Raw genomic sequence first — 17,865 nt, forward strand, 5'->3', positions numbered from 1 at the left:
GCACATCCTTTTGTGCATCCAAGCACAGACAGGGCAGACAAATACCTGCTTTGGCATGGATTCCCTTTTCTGCTGGTCAATACCTTTAAAAGGAAAATATCTCTGGATATTGGTGGTGTCAGGGTATGATCAGCACCCATGACACAGCAGTGTTGGTAGCTAAAGCACTGATTATTGTAATGTCTCTTTCTGCAGCTGGGTGTCCATGGCTACGCCTTCCTGAACACCAACAACGGCTACATCCTTTCACACCCAGACCTCCGTCCTTTGGTACGTGGAGCTGTGCATCTGAGAACCTCTGCTGGCTTGAGCACAGTGGCTTTCAGTGCTGCTTCTGATTTCTTTGGGGTATTTGAGCTGTGAAGGCCACCAGCCTCTGACATACAGGCACCCAGGAGAAGAAGGCCCAGCTGGCCTCATTGCTGAGATGCCCAGCACGTGATGATTTTACATTTTAGACAGACCCACCTGCTGGTCAGCCCAAACCCACCTGCTGGTCAGCCCAAACCCTCCTGCTCACAGCTAGAAGCATTAGTGTGGTCACCACAAGAGAAAGCTGCTGTGAAGCCCCATGGTGGTCCTGTCTTCAGAAAGGCAGCTTTGCCCAGGGTCACTACGGGCAGTGGGAGTCACTTCAGTGTGTGAAGAGAAGGGACATGCCGTGATTCCAGGGCGGGGCGAGACAAAGCCAGGCAAGGGCGCTGCTTTATCCTTCCAGCCTCAATTGGCCTCTCCCAGCCCGATTCACGCCTTCTCCCTCACCCGGAGATTAGTGAAATAGCCCTCTCGGGTCAATTAGTTCTAGGTGAAAAGTCTCCCGTGAGTGGAGTTAAAGCCTGACTCCCATCAGAAAAGATCTCCTGCTGGTATTTTAATGTTAATGGGATTATACTCTTAGCTGCAGGGAAAAAACTGATTTCCTGCAGGCAGGGGTGTTGCACTGATCTGTTTAGGGGAAGGAGGCCATAGCCTTTGCCTGTAAGTTCAGCTGTGTTCCTGTTTGTCCCTTGCTCCTGGAGCAGCCTGTCCCACTGGGACTCCCCTAACCCCTCACTGCCAGAGTAAAGAAATACATGATGTGGGACCAAGAAATTCTGCCTTCTGCACAAATTCTGCCTCCCTAGTCAGAGAAGAAATGAGACACCCCTATTTTACAAATTACACACAAATTCTTAAAGGGTTGATTTAGGAATTGATCTAGCTACTTACTTGAATATTTTTCTTTTTTCTTTTTTTTTTTTTTTTAATTCCAGTATAAAGAAGGAAAGAAACTGAAGCCTAAGCCGAACTACAACAGCGTAGATCTTTCAGAAGTGGAGTGGGAAGACCAGGATGAAATAGTGAGTGTCAGAAAGTGGATTTAGCCTCTCGTAGCACCTTCTTTCTACTACTTTGTAGGCCTGTATGAAAGGTGTGGGGGGCACTCCTGCTGTTTTTCTGTGCCTGACTGGCTCTGACTAACAGAGATGAGTGGTTTACAAGAGGACAAAGCATGAAGCTCCCCTGCCAAGTGCTTGTCTTCCTTCCCAGTATGAGTTTTCCTTCTCATGGGACAAAGAAGTGCTGGGAGGAGGAAGGAAGCACTTTGGAGGATGCTTCAGGGAGACAGTCTGTGTGTACAAGGCCTGATGCTGCCTTAATACAAAGCCAGAGTAGGTTAGGAGTGTGGCAGTGTCCTGTGATGTCACCCACACATGCAGTATGTGAGATACAGCTGAAGCCACTCCACTAATGAGATCAGAAACAAGGAGGAACATTCATCAAGAGACTAAAGCTTGCAGTCACTAATGGTAATAAACACTGAGGATAAAGACTTGGGAAAAACAAATTCCAGAAACCACCTTACTGCACAGGTGTAGAGTTACTGAAAACAGTAACTGACCAGAGGGAAAAGATTTAAAAAAAAAAAAGCCAAACCCTTTTGTACTGTCTTTTGAGCAAAATTATTAACAAGTGATAATGAAGAAACAGTGTACACCTGTAACAGCTGCACACTGCTGTTTTGCACACCTAGGACCCCAGGTAAAATGAGAGTATAGAGAGGTTCCTCTGTGTCTGGTTTTGTTTTACTCAGAACAAGGAGGAAATAGATACTTCAATTACTAAGATAAGAACTGAATTTGGAGTAAGATAGAATTAGCTGTGAGACACATGCTTCTGGATTACAGGGGAGACTGCTGAGATAAACAGATCTGATGCTTACAGATATCCACTTAAACAGGCAGGACAAACAGAGCAGCAAGAGGATCAAAGTAGCTACTGCCACTGGTGTAGGCCAAGTATAAAGGCAACATCAAAGGAATTTGGGAGGGAGAAGAGTGGCAAATTGAGAAAGGGAACACAGCAGAACTATGTAATGTGGAAAGCAAGACAAAAATAAGAGGTTTTACATGCAGTGGAACCACCAAGATGCAAGTTGCCAGCAGCTTTGTTGTAGGTTCACTGATCTCTTATAGGACTTCACTCCCATTGCAGTTTTCTTTCTCACTGGAGCCACTTTTAGAGCTACACCTCTTTGCCTAGTTTGCTATTAAAAAAAAATCCAGGAAATGAAAGAAATCTGCTTTGCTCTCATATTTATTTGGCTAGTGGGCTCCTGACCAACTGACACTGATACCTGAATGCAAACACAATACCAAGTGTAAGGTTTCTGTCCATAGGCAATCAGAGTAAAACTACCCAGGGGACAAAAAAATCATGAAACCAGCATGAGAAACAAAAGCCACTTTGTCTTCCTGTACTGCATCTTCCAGAAGAAAGAAATGTTGCAGTCACAGAGGGTGCAGAGACATTCAGTGACGTGAGCAGTATCTGCAGTGTGACTTCAGCAAGTCTAGAGGCTCTCAAGATACACCCACTGCAGCAGAAAGCTGCCAACATTTCAGCACTCATATTTGTAGCTATGGTATTAGATCAATGACAGACTCCACATCAGTTGCAGTATAATCTCAGCAATGCTGATAAGCAGCACATTCAGGCTGGAAAAATATGCCCAAGTGCTAATGATGTGTAATACAGCCAGCTGCAAAAAGAAACCCAGGAGAGGGAAGTTGGCACCAACTGATGCACAATGGTGCAACCTGCAGCAAGGGTTTGGGCTTGCCTGTAAAGCAAAAGGGATATTCATAGTGAGAGGGGAAAAAGGAGAAGGGTCAAGGGGCTGCAGGGGAGCCATACAAGGAGTGGCTCAGGTCTCTTGGTCTGTTCAGCCTGGAGGAGGCTGAGAGGAGACATTATTGCAGTTACAACTTCCCTGAGAGAGGAAGAGGAGGGGCAGGCACTAATCTCGTCTCTATGGTGACAGTGACAGGACTCAGGGAATGGCCTGGAGCTGTGCCAGGGCAGGTTTAGGTTGGGTATCAGGAAAAGGTTTTTCCCCCAGAGGGTGGTTGGGCACTGGAACAGCTCCCCAGGGCAGTGGGCACAGCACCAGCCTGCAGAGCTCAAGAAGTGTTTGGACAATGGTCTCAGGCACATGGTGTGACTCCTGGGGATGATGCTGTGCAGGGCCAGGAGTTGGACTTGCTGATCCTTGTTTCCAATTCAGGATATTCTATGATTCTAAACCCAGAACCCATAACAAATCCTGCAGGCTGTCAGACGAGAACAGAGAGTATTCTGAGGCTCTGGAAGAAGGTCAAACACTCTTAGCCAAAAAGGAGTAATAGTACCAATGTTTTCATTTCCAAGATGTGGGCCTTGGGAAACATGAGCTTCATATTCTAGGTCTGTAAATAACCCACATCAAACAGCCATAATAAACAAAAGCCAGTGCAGTTGAGACTGGCTAGCACCTGAATGGAGGCCTGTTTCTGGAAGTAAGGAAACAATTTGTGAATGAGTAAGTTACTTCCCACCTGTTTTTTTCTATCCAGCCTGAAGCAATAGACTTGATATGCTCTGGCAGGCTGGACCTGAAGTCAAAGCCTCTGTACTTGCTGAAAAATTTCCTGGATCTTTCTTGCAAGAGGCTGGGAGTCACTGTGAAAATTACATTTTACCTTTGGAACCTGGGCTGAATAAAGTGGTCTTCTCACTGCCTACCCTGCTCTCATATAGTCTTGCTTTTCTGCTAAATATCTGCTTTGCTGCAGAAGTGGTGCTGAGTACAGCCTATAATTTATAAATCAGTTTTTAAAATGTCAAAGATCTTTGGATTCAGTCTCAGGGAGTTAGTGGGTTTCTCAGTTTTCTCCTCTTCCAGGCTCTCAAAGCACTGTGCTAATGAATTTCTGGCTGCCAAACAGTAAAGTCTGTAACTGGGACTGGCAATTTCATAGATTCCAGATCCTTTATTTTTGCTCAAAGACATATCAAGATGCTTTCAGGATAAACTATTACTATTCTGTATCACTTATCAGCTTGACTGTCCAAGGATTCTGATCGCTGCAAACAGGATTTCTGTTTAAAAGAAGCAAGACAGAGCTGGGGAGGAGGGGGAGCCAACAGTGATTCTTTCTGCCAGCCCTGTGTGTTAATTACAAGTGGCTCTGTTAATTCCTCCTGGGTCCTGCTTGGAGACACTAACAGCAAACTTGTTCCCCTCTGCAGCTGAGAAGTGCTATGATCAATGGGGAAACAGGCTACCTCTCTATGGATGTGAAGGTCCCTGTGGACAAAGGGGTAAGAAATTGTCCTTCTGTTCAGGTCACCCAGGGGAGTAGTGGATGGGGAAGTGGGCACTGAAAAACCACAAGGGATGTGGTTTTCCATGTTCAGTATTCCTGAGTGTGAGGATTTCATTGTTTCACCATATATATAACCCATGTGCTAAAGCCATGCAAGAGAACATCATTAGAAGTGCTCGTTACACCTACCAACATTCTGCTCTCAGAAAGGTACTGGAAACGTCTCTCAGCTCCCTGCATTGTCCAGGCAAAGCCAAAAAGCATGTTGTTCATTGTTTATAGGGCTGTGAAATGAATCAGAGATCCTCAAGAGTTAGAATAGAGGAAGACTATGCAGAACTGACTTAGGCAGAAGGAGATTTGGAGACTATTTTGCCACCCTCTTTGCCTACCCAAAACCACTCATGAAAACCTTGTCCCTCACTTCGTCAGAATGTGATTTCCTTTATCCAGGTCCAGGATTAAATTTCTATGCAAATATTTGCAGATGTTTTATGAAAAGTCCTAGTGAAATGGAGACTTTTGAACACTCCCTACCAGCTTCAGGGCAGGTTTATACATCTTCCTTTGGAATCAGTGCAAAATTATCTTGTACATTTATGTTCACTGGTACTTTTTCATTCACATTTATTTAACTCTCTCGAAGATTTTGGCTTTCATCATTTCCTGTTAGGAAGTATTCCAGAGTCCTGCAAGTTACACTGCCCAGAAGTCTTCTATATTTCAGGAAAATTTTCCATCCTTTATAGAGAGCATTTTTTTCAGTGGCTAGCTGAACTGTTCCCATGCTAAGCCACAGTCAGCATTAATTCCAACAAACCAAATGCTCATAGCCACTGCTGAAATGGGGCCATTTCCTACTGAAGACACCCCTCTGTTTCCTCTGAATGGTTGTCCTGCTAGATCTTGTCACAACATTTTTTTTCTTTCTATTCTTGGTGTTTGTAACTCCCATGGACCTGTCAATGGCTTTGCTTTTCTTCTCCTGAGCATTGCTAACATCTGCATTTGAAATATTTGCACACTTTGCAGCTATTATGATTGTTCCTGTTGACTCTTCTATCATTTCTGGTGCCCAAGTACCAGGGCTTCACTGAATTATGTGACTATTTCCCTGTTGCTCTGCACAGAGCACCTATTCTCTGCAGTAGGATATTTCTGAATAGGGAGCCCCCAATCTCCTTTCTGCTGTCCCTTCAATTTTTTTCTCCCTCCCACAACTGCACTGGAACTGCCGCCCTCAATTCTGTGTTTCTTAGCTATTTTTTCCAGTTGCCATTTTTCCACATGAAACCCACTTCTCCTTTCCATCCAGCCTTTCTAATTTTAAGGGCTGTTGAGACACTTTTTTCAGTATGCAGAGAAATGTTCTGTTTTGTCTTACAGATAGATCCCTGTACAGAAGGGCTGCTAAGGCAGAGTCTGTTCCTCCCATTAGATTTTGTTCCCTCGATGGCCTGTTGTTTACTGTTTCTGTTTACAGTTCTGCAGCTGATTCTCCCTCTATATCTTATTTAAGCCCACTTTAACTGATTTTTTGGAATAAAAGTTCATGAGAAACTGTTTCGAGTACTTTATATAAACCCAAATATATTGAATGACCTTTATTTCCTTCATCCATTACTTAAGTTATTCTATCAGAAAAGTAATCAAGGTTTTAGAGCAAGACCTATTCTTTGTAGGTCTAGATTGCTTCTTTTGCTAGCTTAACCCCTTTGTGCACCCTCAATAACACTTCTTCTGAGTCATCCAGTGATATCTTTTAGTTCAATATTTTAGAGACATTCTTCTGCTCCCCTACCTAGGAGAAAAAGAAGATGACAAAAAGCAGCCATGATAAAGAGATATTATTTGTTCTATTCTGCAGCTCTGGAAGCCTTATGAAGCACAGTAGGGGACTGAGGCTGAGTCTGTGACAATTTTACTATTACCAGAATACACATGGAGTGGAAACCAGAAATGAAGCTTAGTAATTCCCACTTGTACTCTGCTAGCTGATGAAGCAGAGCAGCATTGAAACAAAGAAAGTGCTGACAGAACCTTGAAACAAATAGAATGAGGCACCCAGACTGTGGAGAGAAGACCTGAGTGAAGGGATAGAAATGATTCTGTCAGCCACGTAAATGTTGACACCCCACATTGATTTCAGGAAGGTATTGAGAACAGAGTGAGATAGAGAGGACAAAACAAGGAGCAAATACAGGAGGTAGGGGAGTTCTAGGGGCAGAAATGCCTTTGCTTGCAGCTTGAGTACAGAAGGGCTGTGACCATGAAAGCAAAAGAGAGGACATGGGTGGAAGTTGTGGCAAACCTCTGGTAATGGCAATAACCAGGCCTGCACAGCATCCAGTCTGGAAATCCACATGTTCTCAGACTGCAGGGGATGGCAGTCAGCCATCCTGTCACTGTGCCAACATGCCCATGCTCTCCTCCCTTGAGCCCTGCTGTGTAGCAAAGTCCTGCCTGATCATCCTCAGCCCCACTTGGCTTAGGGGTGGCTCTGCTTCTTTTCCATGCCATGGATAATTGGTGGTACCTCCAGCTGTCTTGGGGTTGCCTGAGCACTCACCAGAAGAGGGGCAGGTCATGGGTAAAAAGGAGGAGCAAAACAAGGCCTGCCAAAGGAAGGGATCTCAGGGCAGTGGCTAGGTCTTTTCCATGCCTCCCTGCTTCCATCATCAGATCAGACAGGCAAGAAAAGTGAAGGTTAATACTTTTCATACCACCCACAGCCACCAAAACACCACCAAGTGATATTCTTTGGGGGTGTCACAGCCCTTTGGAAGATCTTGCAGATTAAGAGAAATAACTTAATGGAAAGGGTTGTTTAAAAATTGTGATGGACCACCCAGGTGGTGGAGTCACCATCCCTGAAGGTGTTCAGGAAAGGCCTGGATGTGGCACTTAGTGCTATGGTCTGCTTGACAAGGTGGTGATAGGTCAAAGGATGGGCTTGGTGATCTCAGAGGTCTTTTCTAACCTCAATGATTCTGTGACTCTGTGTGGTCTTGGCCCAGCAGAAGACCCTGTTGTTCAGCAGTACAGTTGCAATGCATGGAGAGGGGGGTGGGGAAAAGGGGTTAAGCCACCTTCCACCTCCTCACCTAGCAATATCCTGAATGCCCATCACATCTAATGATATCCTCCATCCCTGTCAGCACAGTGAGCCCAAACTCAGTGCACATTGTGGAGCTGGAGCCCTCTGTGCCTCACTCCACTTCCAGGGCTGCTCAGCTCAAGCAGGTTAGAGCAGGCATGGCTTTCCCTGGGGAATACTGAGTTTTCTGTTCACTCCCCTGTCTCCTACACACATCCTCTCACCTCGTTCTCAGACTGGGTCTAGGATTTTAAACATATTAGGGTTCACATACTGGCATAAGGCTTGGATAGAAACTTTCCAGAAACTTTTCTCCTTTGGAAAAGCGTTCCACTGAAATCAACACTTTCCTACAGGAAAAGGCCAGTCTGGCAAACAGATGAAGTTCTGAAGCAGCTTTCAATAATCTGAAATGTCTTCAGTTGAAATGTCAGTCTGAAAAAAATATTTGCGTGCGAATCAAAATGGCTTGGATTTGAAACAGCACTTTTTTTCCAAATTGAAAATGTAATTTTTTTTTTTAACAAAATTGGAATATGCTAATGTTTTGTCCCACTTTGGTGTGAAAGCAAATGTCAGGAATTATCAGCATTTCCCAAAGGAGTGGGGAGACTTGGCCCTGGCTGCCCACCCACGCAGAGGATAGGTTTGCCATTCTGCCTCTCCTTCAACTCTACTCCTCCTTCCTGTCTGCCCCTGAGCCCCACTCCTGCTGGAGATGATGATGATGATGATGATGATGATGATGATGATGATGATGATGATGATGATGTGCAAAGCTGTCAAGGTTGCTGTGTCTAGCAGAAGAGCAGCAGGGCCCCAGCACATGTGCTTGGAGGGGGCGAGAGGGAGGGCAGCTTCCCCCAGCCCTTCCTGCAGCCAGTGCAGGAGCCCTAGAAACAAAGAAAGGTTTATCTGAAGCCCTTGTTGGAAAGATAGAGTGGCTGCCTGGATCCTAAAAGTCTCAAGGTGCTGGATATGCTGAATACTGCATGTTGATCCCAGCCTCCAGCCAGCCCTAGCAGGGTGTGAGGTGTTGGTTTTGCTCAGCCTTGGGGACATTATCCCAGGCCCCTATCACCACTATGCCCTTGCTCTGTCAGATGGTCTCTCTTAGTCATTCATTCTCTTATTTCAGAAACGAGTTCTCTTCCTCACCAATGATTATTTCTTCACGGACATCACTGGCACACCCTTCAGGTGAGCAAGGACTCGTGGCACCAATACAGTGTATCAGAAGTCTGATCAGGGACAGCAGATCAGTTCCTTTTATTCATAAATATTGCTGCAAGTCATGAGTAGAGCAGTAGGAATAACTGATTTCTTTGTTTCTATTTCCATTAAAATATGATTTGGGGTCAATTCAAAAGGAATATTATGATTTACATGAAATTCAGAGTCTGACAGCTATACCTTAGGTAAAACATGTTTTATTTCAGAGAAATGAGACAGCTTAAATTTTCATTTCCACTGAATATGGTTTACGATACTGGTGTATGGCTTTAAAAAAACGTCGACATTGTTATACACTGAAAATTATAAAACAACTAATAACAAGTGAAGGAAATTGTGGGGGGGAGGGGCAGGAGGGGGTGTTGGGTTTTTTCCCCCAGCTGAAATTGTTTGAAACTGGCAGAGATTTGAGAAATGTTATCATTGACCTGAACCTACAATGTTGGCCCAAAAAATTGTCACCAGCAATGCCTCATAACTCTACAGACAGGTTCCTTAGCCCCCTGTGCTGAAATCGGATCTCATTTAATCCTCTTCCGATGATGTTCTTTTCTTTAATAGCTGTGGAGGGAGGTAATGTCATTAAGGGTTGTAACTGCAAGCAATGACACCTTTGCTTGCTGACAAGCCCTCTGTTTTCCCTCTTGCCTGCAGCCTGGGTGTTGTGCTGTCCAGGGGGCACGGGGAGTACATCCTGCTGGGGAACACTTCAGTGGAAGAAGGTAGGTTAATCTGAAGAGGACAAGAGAGCTACTCTGAATGTCACCAGTTCTCCTTCAGAGCCTGTATGTGTCTGTCTGCTTCCTCACTCAATACTCCATGTACTCTCTGGTTTCAGGTTTGCATGACCTGCTCCAGCCAGACCTGTCTTTAGCAAATGAATGGTAAGTGGAAGACATCCTGTCAGTGACACAGGACTTTGTCACAATGTTTGGGCAAAGTTCCCAGCAATCTGGTTTGAGTTCACCACCATCTGTGACCTAGGGAAAAAGCAGTGCTGTTCAGATGCTGTACCTGCAAAGACCTGATTGTCTCCAGGCAATTAACTTTTCCCTCTTCCTTTGGGAGATCCCACCAAGACCTGGCACATTCCTCTCCTAAGAAACAGCTGAGATTTATCCTCAGTCTTCTGTGCTCACACTTACTTTGTTCCTCCTCACATTGCTCAGAATTGTCTTACAAAACCTACACTATGTCAGACCTGTTAGGCAATTTTGTTGCAAGCTTGGTGAAAGATTGAAATGCTTTTTTAAATCCTAGTTTATTTTTGGTTGGCATCCTTCTGAGCTGTGCCTAGACCTAACATCTAGTGAACACGGAGGTGATTTATGACCCCCATTTCAATAGCAAGCAGAACTTACAGTTTTGCTTGGTTTGGATATGAAACAGGGTGAAGCACGGCACTTTCCATTTATTGCTGTGAGGTTTGGGGTTTTCATGAACCCAACATTCAGTCCCACTCAGTCACATGAACCCAGGCTGTATCAAAGCCAAAATAACTATATTCAAGCAGCCCTGCACCCCTTCTCACCTCTCATTACGCTGTCAAGTTTCACAAGCAGCACATTTGAGACACAAACAGCAACTTCTCCTTCTTCTACTCCTGACTTCAGGTGTCAGCTTACCACACTTTACATATTCATTTCTCTTAGACTTTTCTCATAAATCACTCCTTTCAGCCCCTTTATGAGTTTTAATTCTCTCTTATAACCCCTTCCTCTCCCTTGTCCTGACAATGGAGCAGCCAAAATTGGATGCAGGATTAGAAGACTGGTTTATTTTATAGCACAGAGCATTTCTAATACATTCTTTCACTCCTCCCAAAACTGTGTCCTGAGGCTCCTGCAGTTGTGTCCCCATGGGACAGCTTTTGTTGTCACCATATCACACTGCAAGATTATTCCTCATTGCACACTTTATTCCTCTGTCTCTTATTTTTTCTGCTCCTAGTCTGGTCTCACATTGCACGTGACCCTCTGCTTTTCAGGTCTCTCCATCACACTGTTACTGTCTACACAGGCACATGTACATATCTTACACAACATAACACAGGAAACTGCTGGCAGGATTTGGAACAGCTCAGTTGTGTTGTGAGCTGATGCTGGAGAACACAGCAACCCCGCTGAGCACAGCAGTCAGGATAATTGGTGTTTGGTTTAGTGGCAGGGTTTGACTTACAGCCACACTGTTAGATTGAGAGTGAGCACAACATGCAGCAATGTAAAAGTAAAGACTTTGCAGACCAAGGTTTCTTGCTGACTTTCTTTTCACAGTTATTATCATCCAGAAACCTCTGTTTGACTATGGTTTCTCTTTGCCCTTTTGGATTTCTTCTCCCCTTCCCACCAGGATTTACTGCATCACCGACATTGATCCCGACCACCGGAAGCTCAGCCAGCTGGAGGCTGTGATCCGTTTCCTCACTGGAGAGGAGCCTGACCTGGAATGTGAGTCCCAGGCACTGGAAGAGCCCTGCTGGGGTTTTCCTGTACCCATCACAAGGGAGAGGGGACTGTGACAAACTGATTGGTCTCAGACTGACCCCTGTGGCACTTGCTTACACAGGCAGGACTGAACTCAAGCCCAGATTAATTCACAAGTGGAAATGAGCTGAGGATCCACCTCCTTGTCTCCATCAGAGAATTTTCTTCCATTTCAAAGCTGACACATAACTCAGCCTTATTGGAGGTCTCAGCACAGGAAATACTGGAAAGTGGAAGGCTTGAATGGAGCTTGGCAGGGGCTGCACACCAGGTTTAAGACAGACTGACTGGCCTAGAGGGGACAATGGCAGAAGAAGCCAGGAAAAGTGCTGAGACAACTCAGTTTCCAGGGACACCAGGCATCATCCTCCAAGGGCTCACAGTGCCCTCAGAGAGAGAGTTTTTTCCAGAACAAGGATTATTAATTTTGTTTTCCAAGCACAACAGCTAACTGATCCAAGAGAAAAAAAATGGTTACAGGATTATTATCTTTCCTGCTCCCCCTGCTGCTCATCCCTTGCACCAGGTCCCATTCTCCTGCAGCTGATACAGCACCACTGAAGAGTGGAATCTCTGTGGGGGCAGAGATGGACAGCTGTGCATGGGAACTCCTTACAGCAGTTTGGTTTTAGGATGTCCTTCAGCCCCCTTGGTTGTGCCAAGTACAAGCTTTTGTATGTAAGGCAGCACCTCAGAGGCACAAACCTTTGGCACAAGGATGGGAATCTCTTAAAAGCAAAATCAAACTGTAATCCAGTAATCCTTCCTCTCTTGCACAATGTGAGCAGAGCCCTCCTGGCTGTCCTTGGAGTAGGCTGGAAAGAGGAGATGTATGCTTTGAAGAGGCCAGGGAGGAGGAAAGTTTCAGGAGAGATGACTTGGAGAAATATGCAGGCTTGGAAGTGCTGTGGAGGAAAAACAAATATGATTTGAACACATGACTCCTAGACATGGGGGGCCTCAAGACGAGAAGATCTCATGGTGAGGTCTGATTTTGAAGCTTGAATAACAACAACTATGGAGAGAAGGATCCTGAAATCTGTGGCAAAGAAACTTGGGAGAACTTGAGCTAAAACATTAAGGGACACCTGGAACATCAACCCAGAAAGTTTCACTGCCAGAAACACTGAAATGGTGGGGTGGCTCCATCTAGAACAGCACTGAAAGGGGCATTTCTGGGACAAGATGGTCACCATGTTCTCACAAATTAGTGCAAGTAGGGCAATACAGAAACAAAGCAGGTCAAATAAATGGGGTTCTGGGGCACGTCATTTAGCACATGACAATACCTTGAACTTTCCTAATCACTTCTTAGCTCCAGTCCAAAGTGGATTAGACTGGTAGCCTGGACTGGCTTGAGCAGCTGGTGAAAACCAGGACAGGAAAATATTTTGTCACTCACAGGAAGGAAGGAAGGTGAACAGAGAAGCCAGTGAGCAAAGGGACAGAGTAGAGACCACAAAAAAGTTTCTAGTGGTTTTGAAGGAAGCTACATGAGTGGAAGGTGTTGGCTGGTATCCTCTCTACAGGATGCCCAGAGGAAAGGTCAAAGGCAGGGATTTGAGGCAAAGGCTGTGCACACCCTGCTCAATGAAGGAGTCGAGTGACAGTCTAATGAATAACTTCATTTGAAAGCCTCTCACTTGCCCACACTTCTTTGGGCACCACACTTTCACAGAATTTCCGGGGGAACTGGTCTGATGATCATGGACATTAGGAAGAAGTTCTTCACAGAAACATTGATTAGTTTTTGCAACAGCTGCCCAGGGAGCATGTGTAGTCACCATCCCTGGAGGTGTTTAAGGAAAGACTGGATATAGCACCCAGTGCCATGGCTTGGTTGACACAGTAGTGTTGGGTCATAGGTTGGACTTGATGATCTCAGAGGTCTTCTCCAACCTCATTGGTTCTGTAATTCTGTGATCTTGGCTGTAACATCCGCTCCTGTGTTTTCCACTACCCAGGGTGTTAGACCTCTTCTCTGCCCTGTAATGGGGGGCCTCTTTTTTGTGTCATATTGATCCACTGTCCTGGACAGGCAGATGCTCCTTACTAAGGGACTCCCTTAAACATCTAGAGAAAACATGTCTTTCTCCTGATTTTTGTTGTTCTTTTTTCTCCTTAGGTGATGAGGAGTTGGTCCAGGAAGTGCTGTTCGATGCAGTGGTCACTGCCCCTATGGAGGCCTACTGGACAACACTGGCCCTCAACATGTCCTTGTAAGTGTAGGAGACATAAATATGGATAGAACACTGCTATGGATTTATGCAGTGCCTGAAATAGTCACAAACTTCTGCACAGCATACAAGAAACTGTGGAAATAGCTCAAAAAGCTGATAGAAATAGCTCAATAGCTTTAGAAATAGCTTGAAAAGTGTCTCTCAGGAGTGAACTCCAGTAAGCTGGGCCTCCTTGTGAGGGTCTTTAGTTTGGTGAGGGTTCTTCTAGTGGAGAAAAGGGAGATTGGTATTGTCTCTATTGGTGGTACCTCCAGATTGAACCTCAGGAAGATAGTGAACAGGCTTGTTTCAGTAAACAGCTTGGTATTTTATTATTTCCTTGAGGCACCTGTTTCTTGTGGTGTCTTGTATCATGTCACACAGATCTTCTTTCAGCAGACAACGTGCTACTTACTGATATACATGGCTACTGGACTCCTGTTTCAGTTCCTTGTATCCCTACACAAACAGAAGCTGAGCCAGTGACAATCCTGCTAGGACACATACTTAACAGGACAGCTTTAAACAGCTACACCAACACACCCCCTTTAGTTACATTCTGCTACCCTGGCCAATCTCTGCATCCCTGATCCAGCCATTCTCCTTCTGCAGTTCCTCTCCTGCACTTCAGCCTTGTGAGAGTAGCCTGGAGCAGAGCTAGCAGGGGCAGAGGAGCTTATTGCCTACTTAAAAGAGAATGAAATAAGCAGACTTCAAAAGTTTAAATCTGAGCACAAGTCTTAAACCTGCCAGTTGTCAGCCAGTTGCCATTAGCAGGGAGGAGGCACTGTCACTCCTGGTGTAAAGGGTTATATTGCAAATGAACTTGGGACCAGGTCTCCAGATGTGGCTTTAAGTTTGAAAGGCCCTCACCCTGGATCATGGCTGTTTTTGTGAGAACTGTTTGCTTCTGCTTGTGTATTTCTGTTCCACAGGGATGCTGAGGCAGGCATTGAGATGGCATTTCTGGGCACTCGGGCTGGGCTCATGAGGAGTGCCCTATATGTGGGCTCTGAGAAGATTTCCAACAAGTAAGTCCCTAAGCTGCATTACAGGGTTTCTGTCAGTGTCTCTGAAGGGCCAGCATGAAATCACCACCAGCCTTAGAAATGCTTTTGGGGAGACAGAATGGAAAGGAGCAACACCTTGATGGCATTAATGCTGATTCACAGAATCAGTCGGGGGCCTTTGTCTACCTCTGGTCCTTTTGAGGTTTTCTTAAAATACTGTTCCAAAGTGCATTCATTTGAATGAAACCCTTCAACCATTCCCTGACTTCAGTCAGCTGACACAGAAAATGCCCACAGTTACTCCACATCCCCAGGACCCTTTTGCAGTGCAAAGGCTCTGCACTCCAGTGCCCCAGCAACATTCCAGCTTGGCTGTCTTTGATCTTTCTGTCTCAGTTCATCTCCCAGATTTATGCTGGTCTGCCTCTCACACTGCCCAGCATTCCAGTGGCAGCAGCATCCCAGTGCCTTGCAGTGAGGCGTTAAGCGATGTGACTGACATCTGTCACATCCCATTCACTCTCTTGTTCTCTCCCTCAAGGCAGAAGTATGTGTGCACTGAAGGGTTTTGACATGGAAAGGGTAGTTTGCATTCTGTTGCATTTTGGATATGCATTCTCCTGTAGAAAAGGACAGGTTACAGAGGCATACCAGCAGATGGAACAGGAAGGGACCATGTGGGTGGTGGTCATTAGCTTCTCAGCAGCTGTTTCACTGACCCCAAGTTTCCCAAACATGAGTCCTGCCCTCAAGCTCTCCTGTGCCTGAAAGGTGACACTCTTCATGTGTTTGAAGCAGTCTGAACAACTCAGAGTAGTCAGTCTCTGGCACCAAGGGAGAAATGCCGTGTGCTGCAGGAGGTTAATGTGATAATTCCCAGTGCTCATCAGGAACAGCGTTCAGTGCTTCAAACAGTCATAGTCACCACACTGCAGAGAGAGACCCCCACATATCTCACAGGAGGAACTTCTGGAATCCCCTGAAAGGAAGGAATCGTAAATGAGGCATTATGATGTCAAAATATACAGCAAAACAAGTCTGAAAACAAAGGGATTTGCCAGGCAAGCTGTGTGAACCTCCAGGGAAACAAATGACCTGATTTTCATGAGGTCTTGCCTGAGCACCCACTGCCTGTCTTGTCATGCTCCCAGGACACAGCCTCTTGCCTTCAGAAGCATCTCTTTGCTCAAGCACTTCAGTTCCTGCCTCTCTAGGAATCACAGAATCATAGAATTTGTTAAGGGATTGGAATGGACCTTAAAGATCATCTGTTCCCAACCCACTCTGCCTTGGGGAGGGACACCTCCCATAGGCTAAGTTGCTTAAGGCTTTATCCAGCCTGGCCTTGAACACTGGCAGTGCTGGGGCATCCACTGGGGCATCCTCTTGCAGCAACCCGTTCCAGCTTCTCACCAGCCTCACCTTAAAAGATTTCAACCCAGTATCTTACCTAAATTTCCCTCTTTCAGTCTGCAAACATTTCTCCTTGCCCTGTCACTGCAGTTCCTAACAGAGTCACTCTCCACCTTCCCAGTAGCCCCCCTTCAGATACTGGAAGGTTGCTATGAGGTCTCTGCTCTGAGCATCTCCTGAGGAGATGAAGATTTACACACAGCTTCATAACCTTATGTTTGGGGTGGTGGTTTTTTGTAGGAGACTGCCTAACCCCTTCCCTCACCTGCTCTCCATTCCCTGCAGTAACTAATGGCCACAAGCACCTGTGTTTCCCTCGCCCACCTGCTCCCCCTGCGCACTGCGGGGGGAGCACTTTGGCTCTGCTTGCAGGGTGTCGTTCCCGGTAACCCCTCCGTGCTGCCCGCTTCCCTCCCACCCTGCCCGGCCCTCAGAGCCCGCGGGCCCGGCCCGGCCGCACCGCCCGCCCGGGGCCGCCGCCGCGGGCCTGGCCCGGGCCAACAGCGGCACCTGGCGGCGGGCGCGGGAGGCGCGGCGGGCGCGGCCGCCCCACAGGAGCGAGGGAGGGCCCGGCCCGGCCCTGCCCCGAGGGGACAGCGGGGGACAGCGGGGGACAGCGGGGACGCCGCCTGCCCTCACCCGTAGAAAAAACCCGGGTGGTGGGGTGTGGGCGATGCGCCCGTCCGCAGGTGTCCCACTGCGTTGCCCCGAGGAGGGCTGCCGCTCCCCCACACCGTGAGCAACGTGTTATCTCCCGGCAGGAAATTCCTGACACAGAAGGACAAGGAAAGCATCTTCACCATGGACCACTTCCCTCTGTGGTACCGCAGGGCGGCCGAGCATCCCCCCGGCAGCTTCATCTACAGCATTGTCTCAGAAGATGATTCAGGTAACCCCAGGCTAAACACAGAGCAGAGGGAAAGAGAAAAAAAGCTTTTCACACCTCGCATCCCACACAGCGCCCATACCTTTATCCCTGCCTCCTGCCTAGTGGGAAGTGCTGGGACCTGCCCTCCTGGCCTTACCTTCACACCAGTGAGGGGCACAGAGCTCATGGCCAAGATGCTGAAAGATGAAGCTACGAGGTGTGAGGAAGGCAGTCAGGAATGAGCAGTGCAGGGCTATGGAGGAGGAGAAGAATGGAAATGCAGGGCTTGGGTAGATGGAAAGGTGTAGAGAGGCGGGAGCTGGGGGAACACAAAGTACTTGTGGGGCTGGAATACACATGAAATGTGAGAAGGGAACAGGAGAGGTGTTGCACGAGGAATGAGACACATAGATGTGGCCAGGCTTGGGAGGAAACAACATCAGCCCTGCTGGGTGACAGTAACAGCTGGCACTGGTGAGGGACCAGCAAACAGTCAGGAAGTCTAAGTTCAGAGGGTGTCATGTTTTCCATCGCCACTTTCCATGACAGGAAAGGATGGGTTTGTTATGGAAGAGGGTGGAGGAAAAGGGTGGAGAGGAAGGCTTTTCCACAGCATTGGTGTCCCACACAGCAAAGTTCAAACACTAGAGGAAAGTAAGGAGTGGCTTTTCAATATCTCATGCTTTAGGTGTTGGTTCCTGTATATTCCTGTGAGAATGCAGTACCGGCCAGGACCTTCTCAAAGGCTGGAAGAGAGCAAAAAAGCCTAAAAACAAACAAGCAAAACAAAATATTCATGTGAGACTCCTCCACACAAGGCAAAGAGCCCCTCTGTGCTCCTCCCTGGCCCCCAGCTCTCCATCTCTGTCACAGAGCTCAGCAGTGTAGCTGTTAAAGCTTTTTGTGGCACAGTG

General features: G+C 46.7%; 1 protein-coding gene across 1 annotated transcript in view; it reads left to right on the forward strand.

Moving 5' to 3' along the window:
* Positions 1 to 17,865, forward strand: part of CACNA2D4 (calcium voltage-gated channel auxiliary subunit alpha2delta 4) — a 122,861-nt gene that overhangs the window by 36,777 nt on the left and 68,219 nt on the right. Inside the window, exons 17-26 of the mRNA XM_059848111.1 lie at positions 196 to 270; positions 1,254 to 1,340; positions 4,552 to 4,623; positions 8,864 to 8,925; positions 9,613 to 9,680; positions 9,797 to 9,842; positions 11,308 to 11,405; positions 13,567 to 13,660; positions 14,596 to 14,691; positions 16,845 to 16,972. Of these exons, the coding sequence (XP_059704094.1) occupies positions 196 to 270; positions 1,254 to 1,340; positions 4,552 to 4,623; positions 8,864 to 8,925; positions 9,613 to 9,680; positions 9,797 to 9,842; positions 11,308 to 11,405; positions 13,567 to 13,660; positions 14,596 to 14,691; positions 16,845 to 16,972 (826 nt within the window). The remainder of the gene's footprint in view (positions 1 to 195; positions 271 to 1,253; positions 1,341 to 4,551; positions 4,624 to 8,863; positions 8,926 to 9,612; positions 9,681 to 9,796; positions 9,843 to 11,307; positions 11,406 to 13,566; positions 13,661 to 14,595; positions 14,692 to 16,844; positions 16,973 to 17,865) is intronic.

This window comes from Haemorhous mexicanus, chromosome 5 (assembly GCF_027477595.1).
Source record: "Haemorhous mexicanus isolate bHaeMex1 chromosome 5, bHaeMex1.pri, whole genome shotgun sequence".
Taxonomy (NCBI): domain Eukaryota; kingdom Metazoa; phylum Chordata; class Aves; order Passeriformes; family Fringillidae; genus Haemorhous; species Haemorhous mexicanus.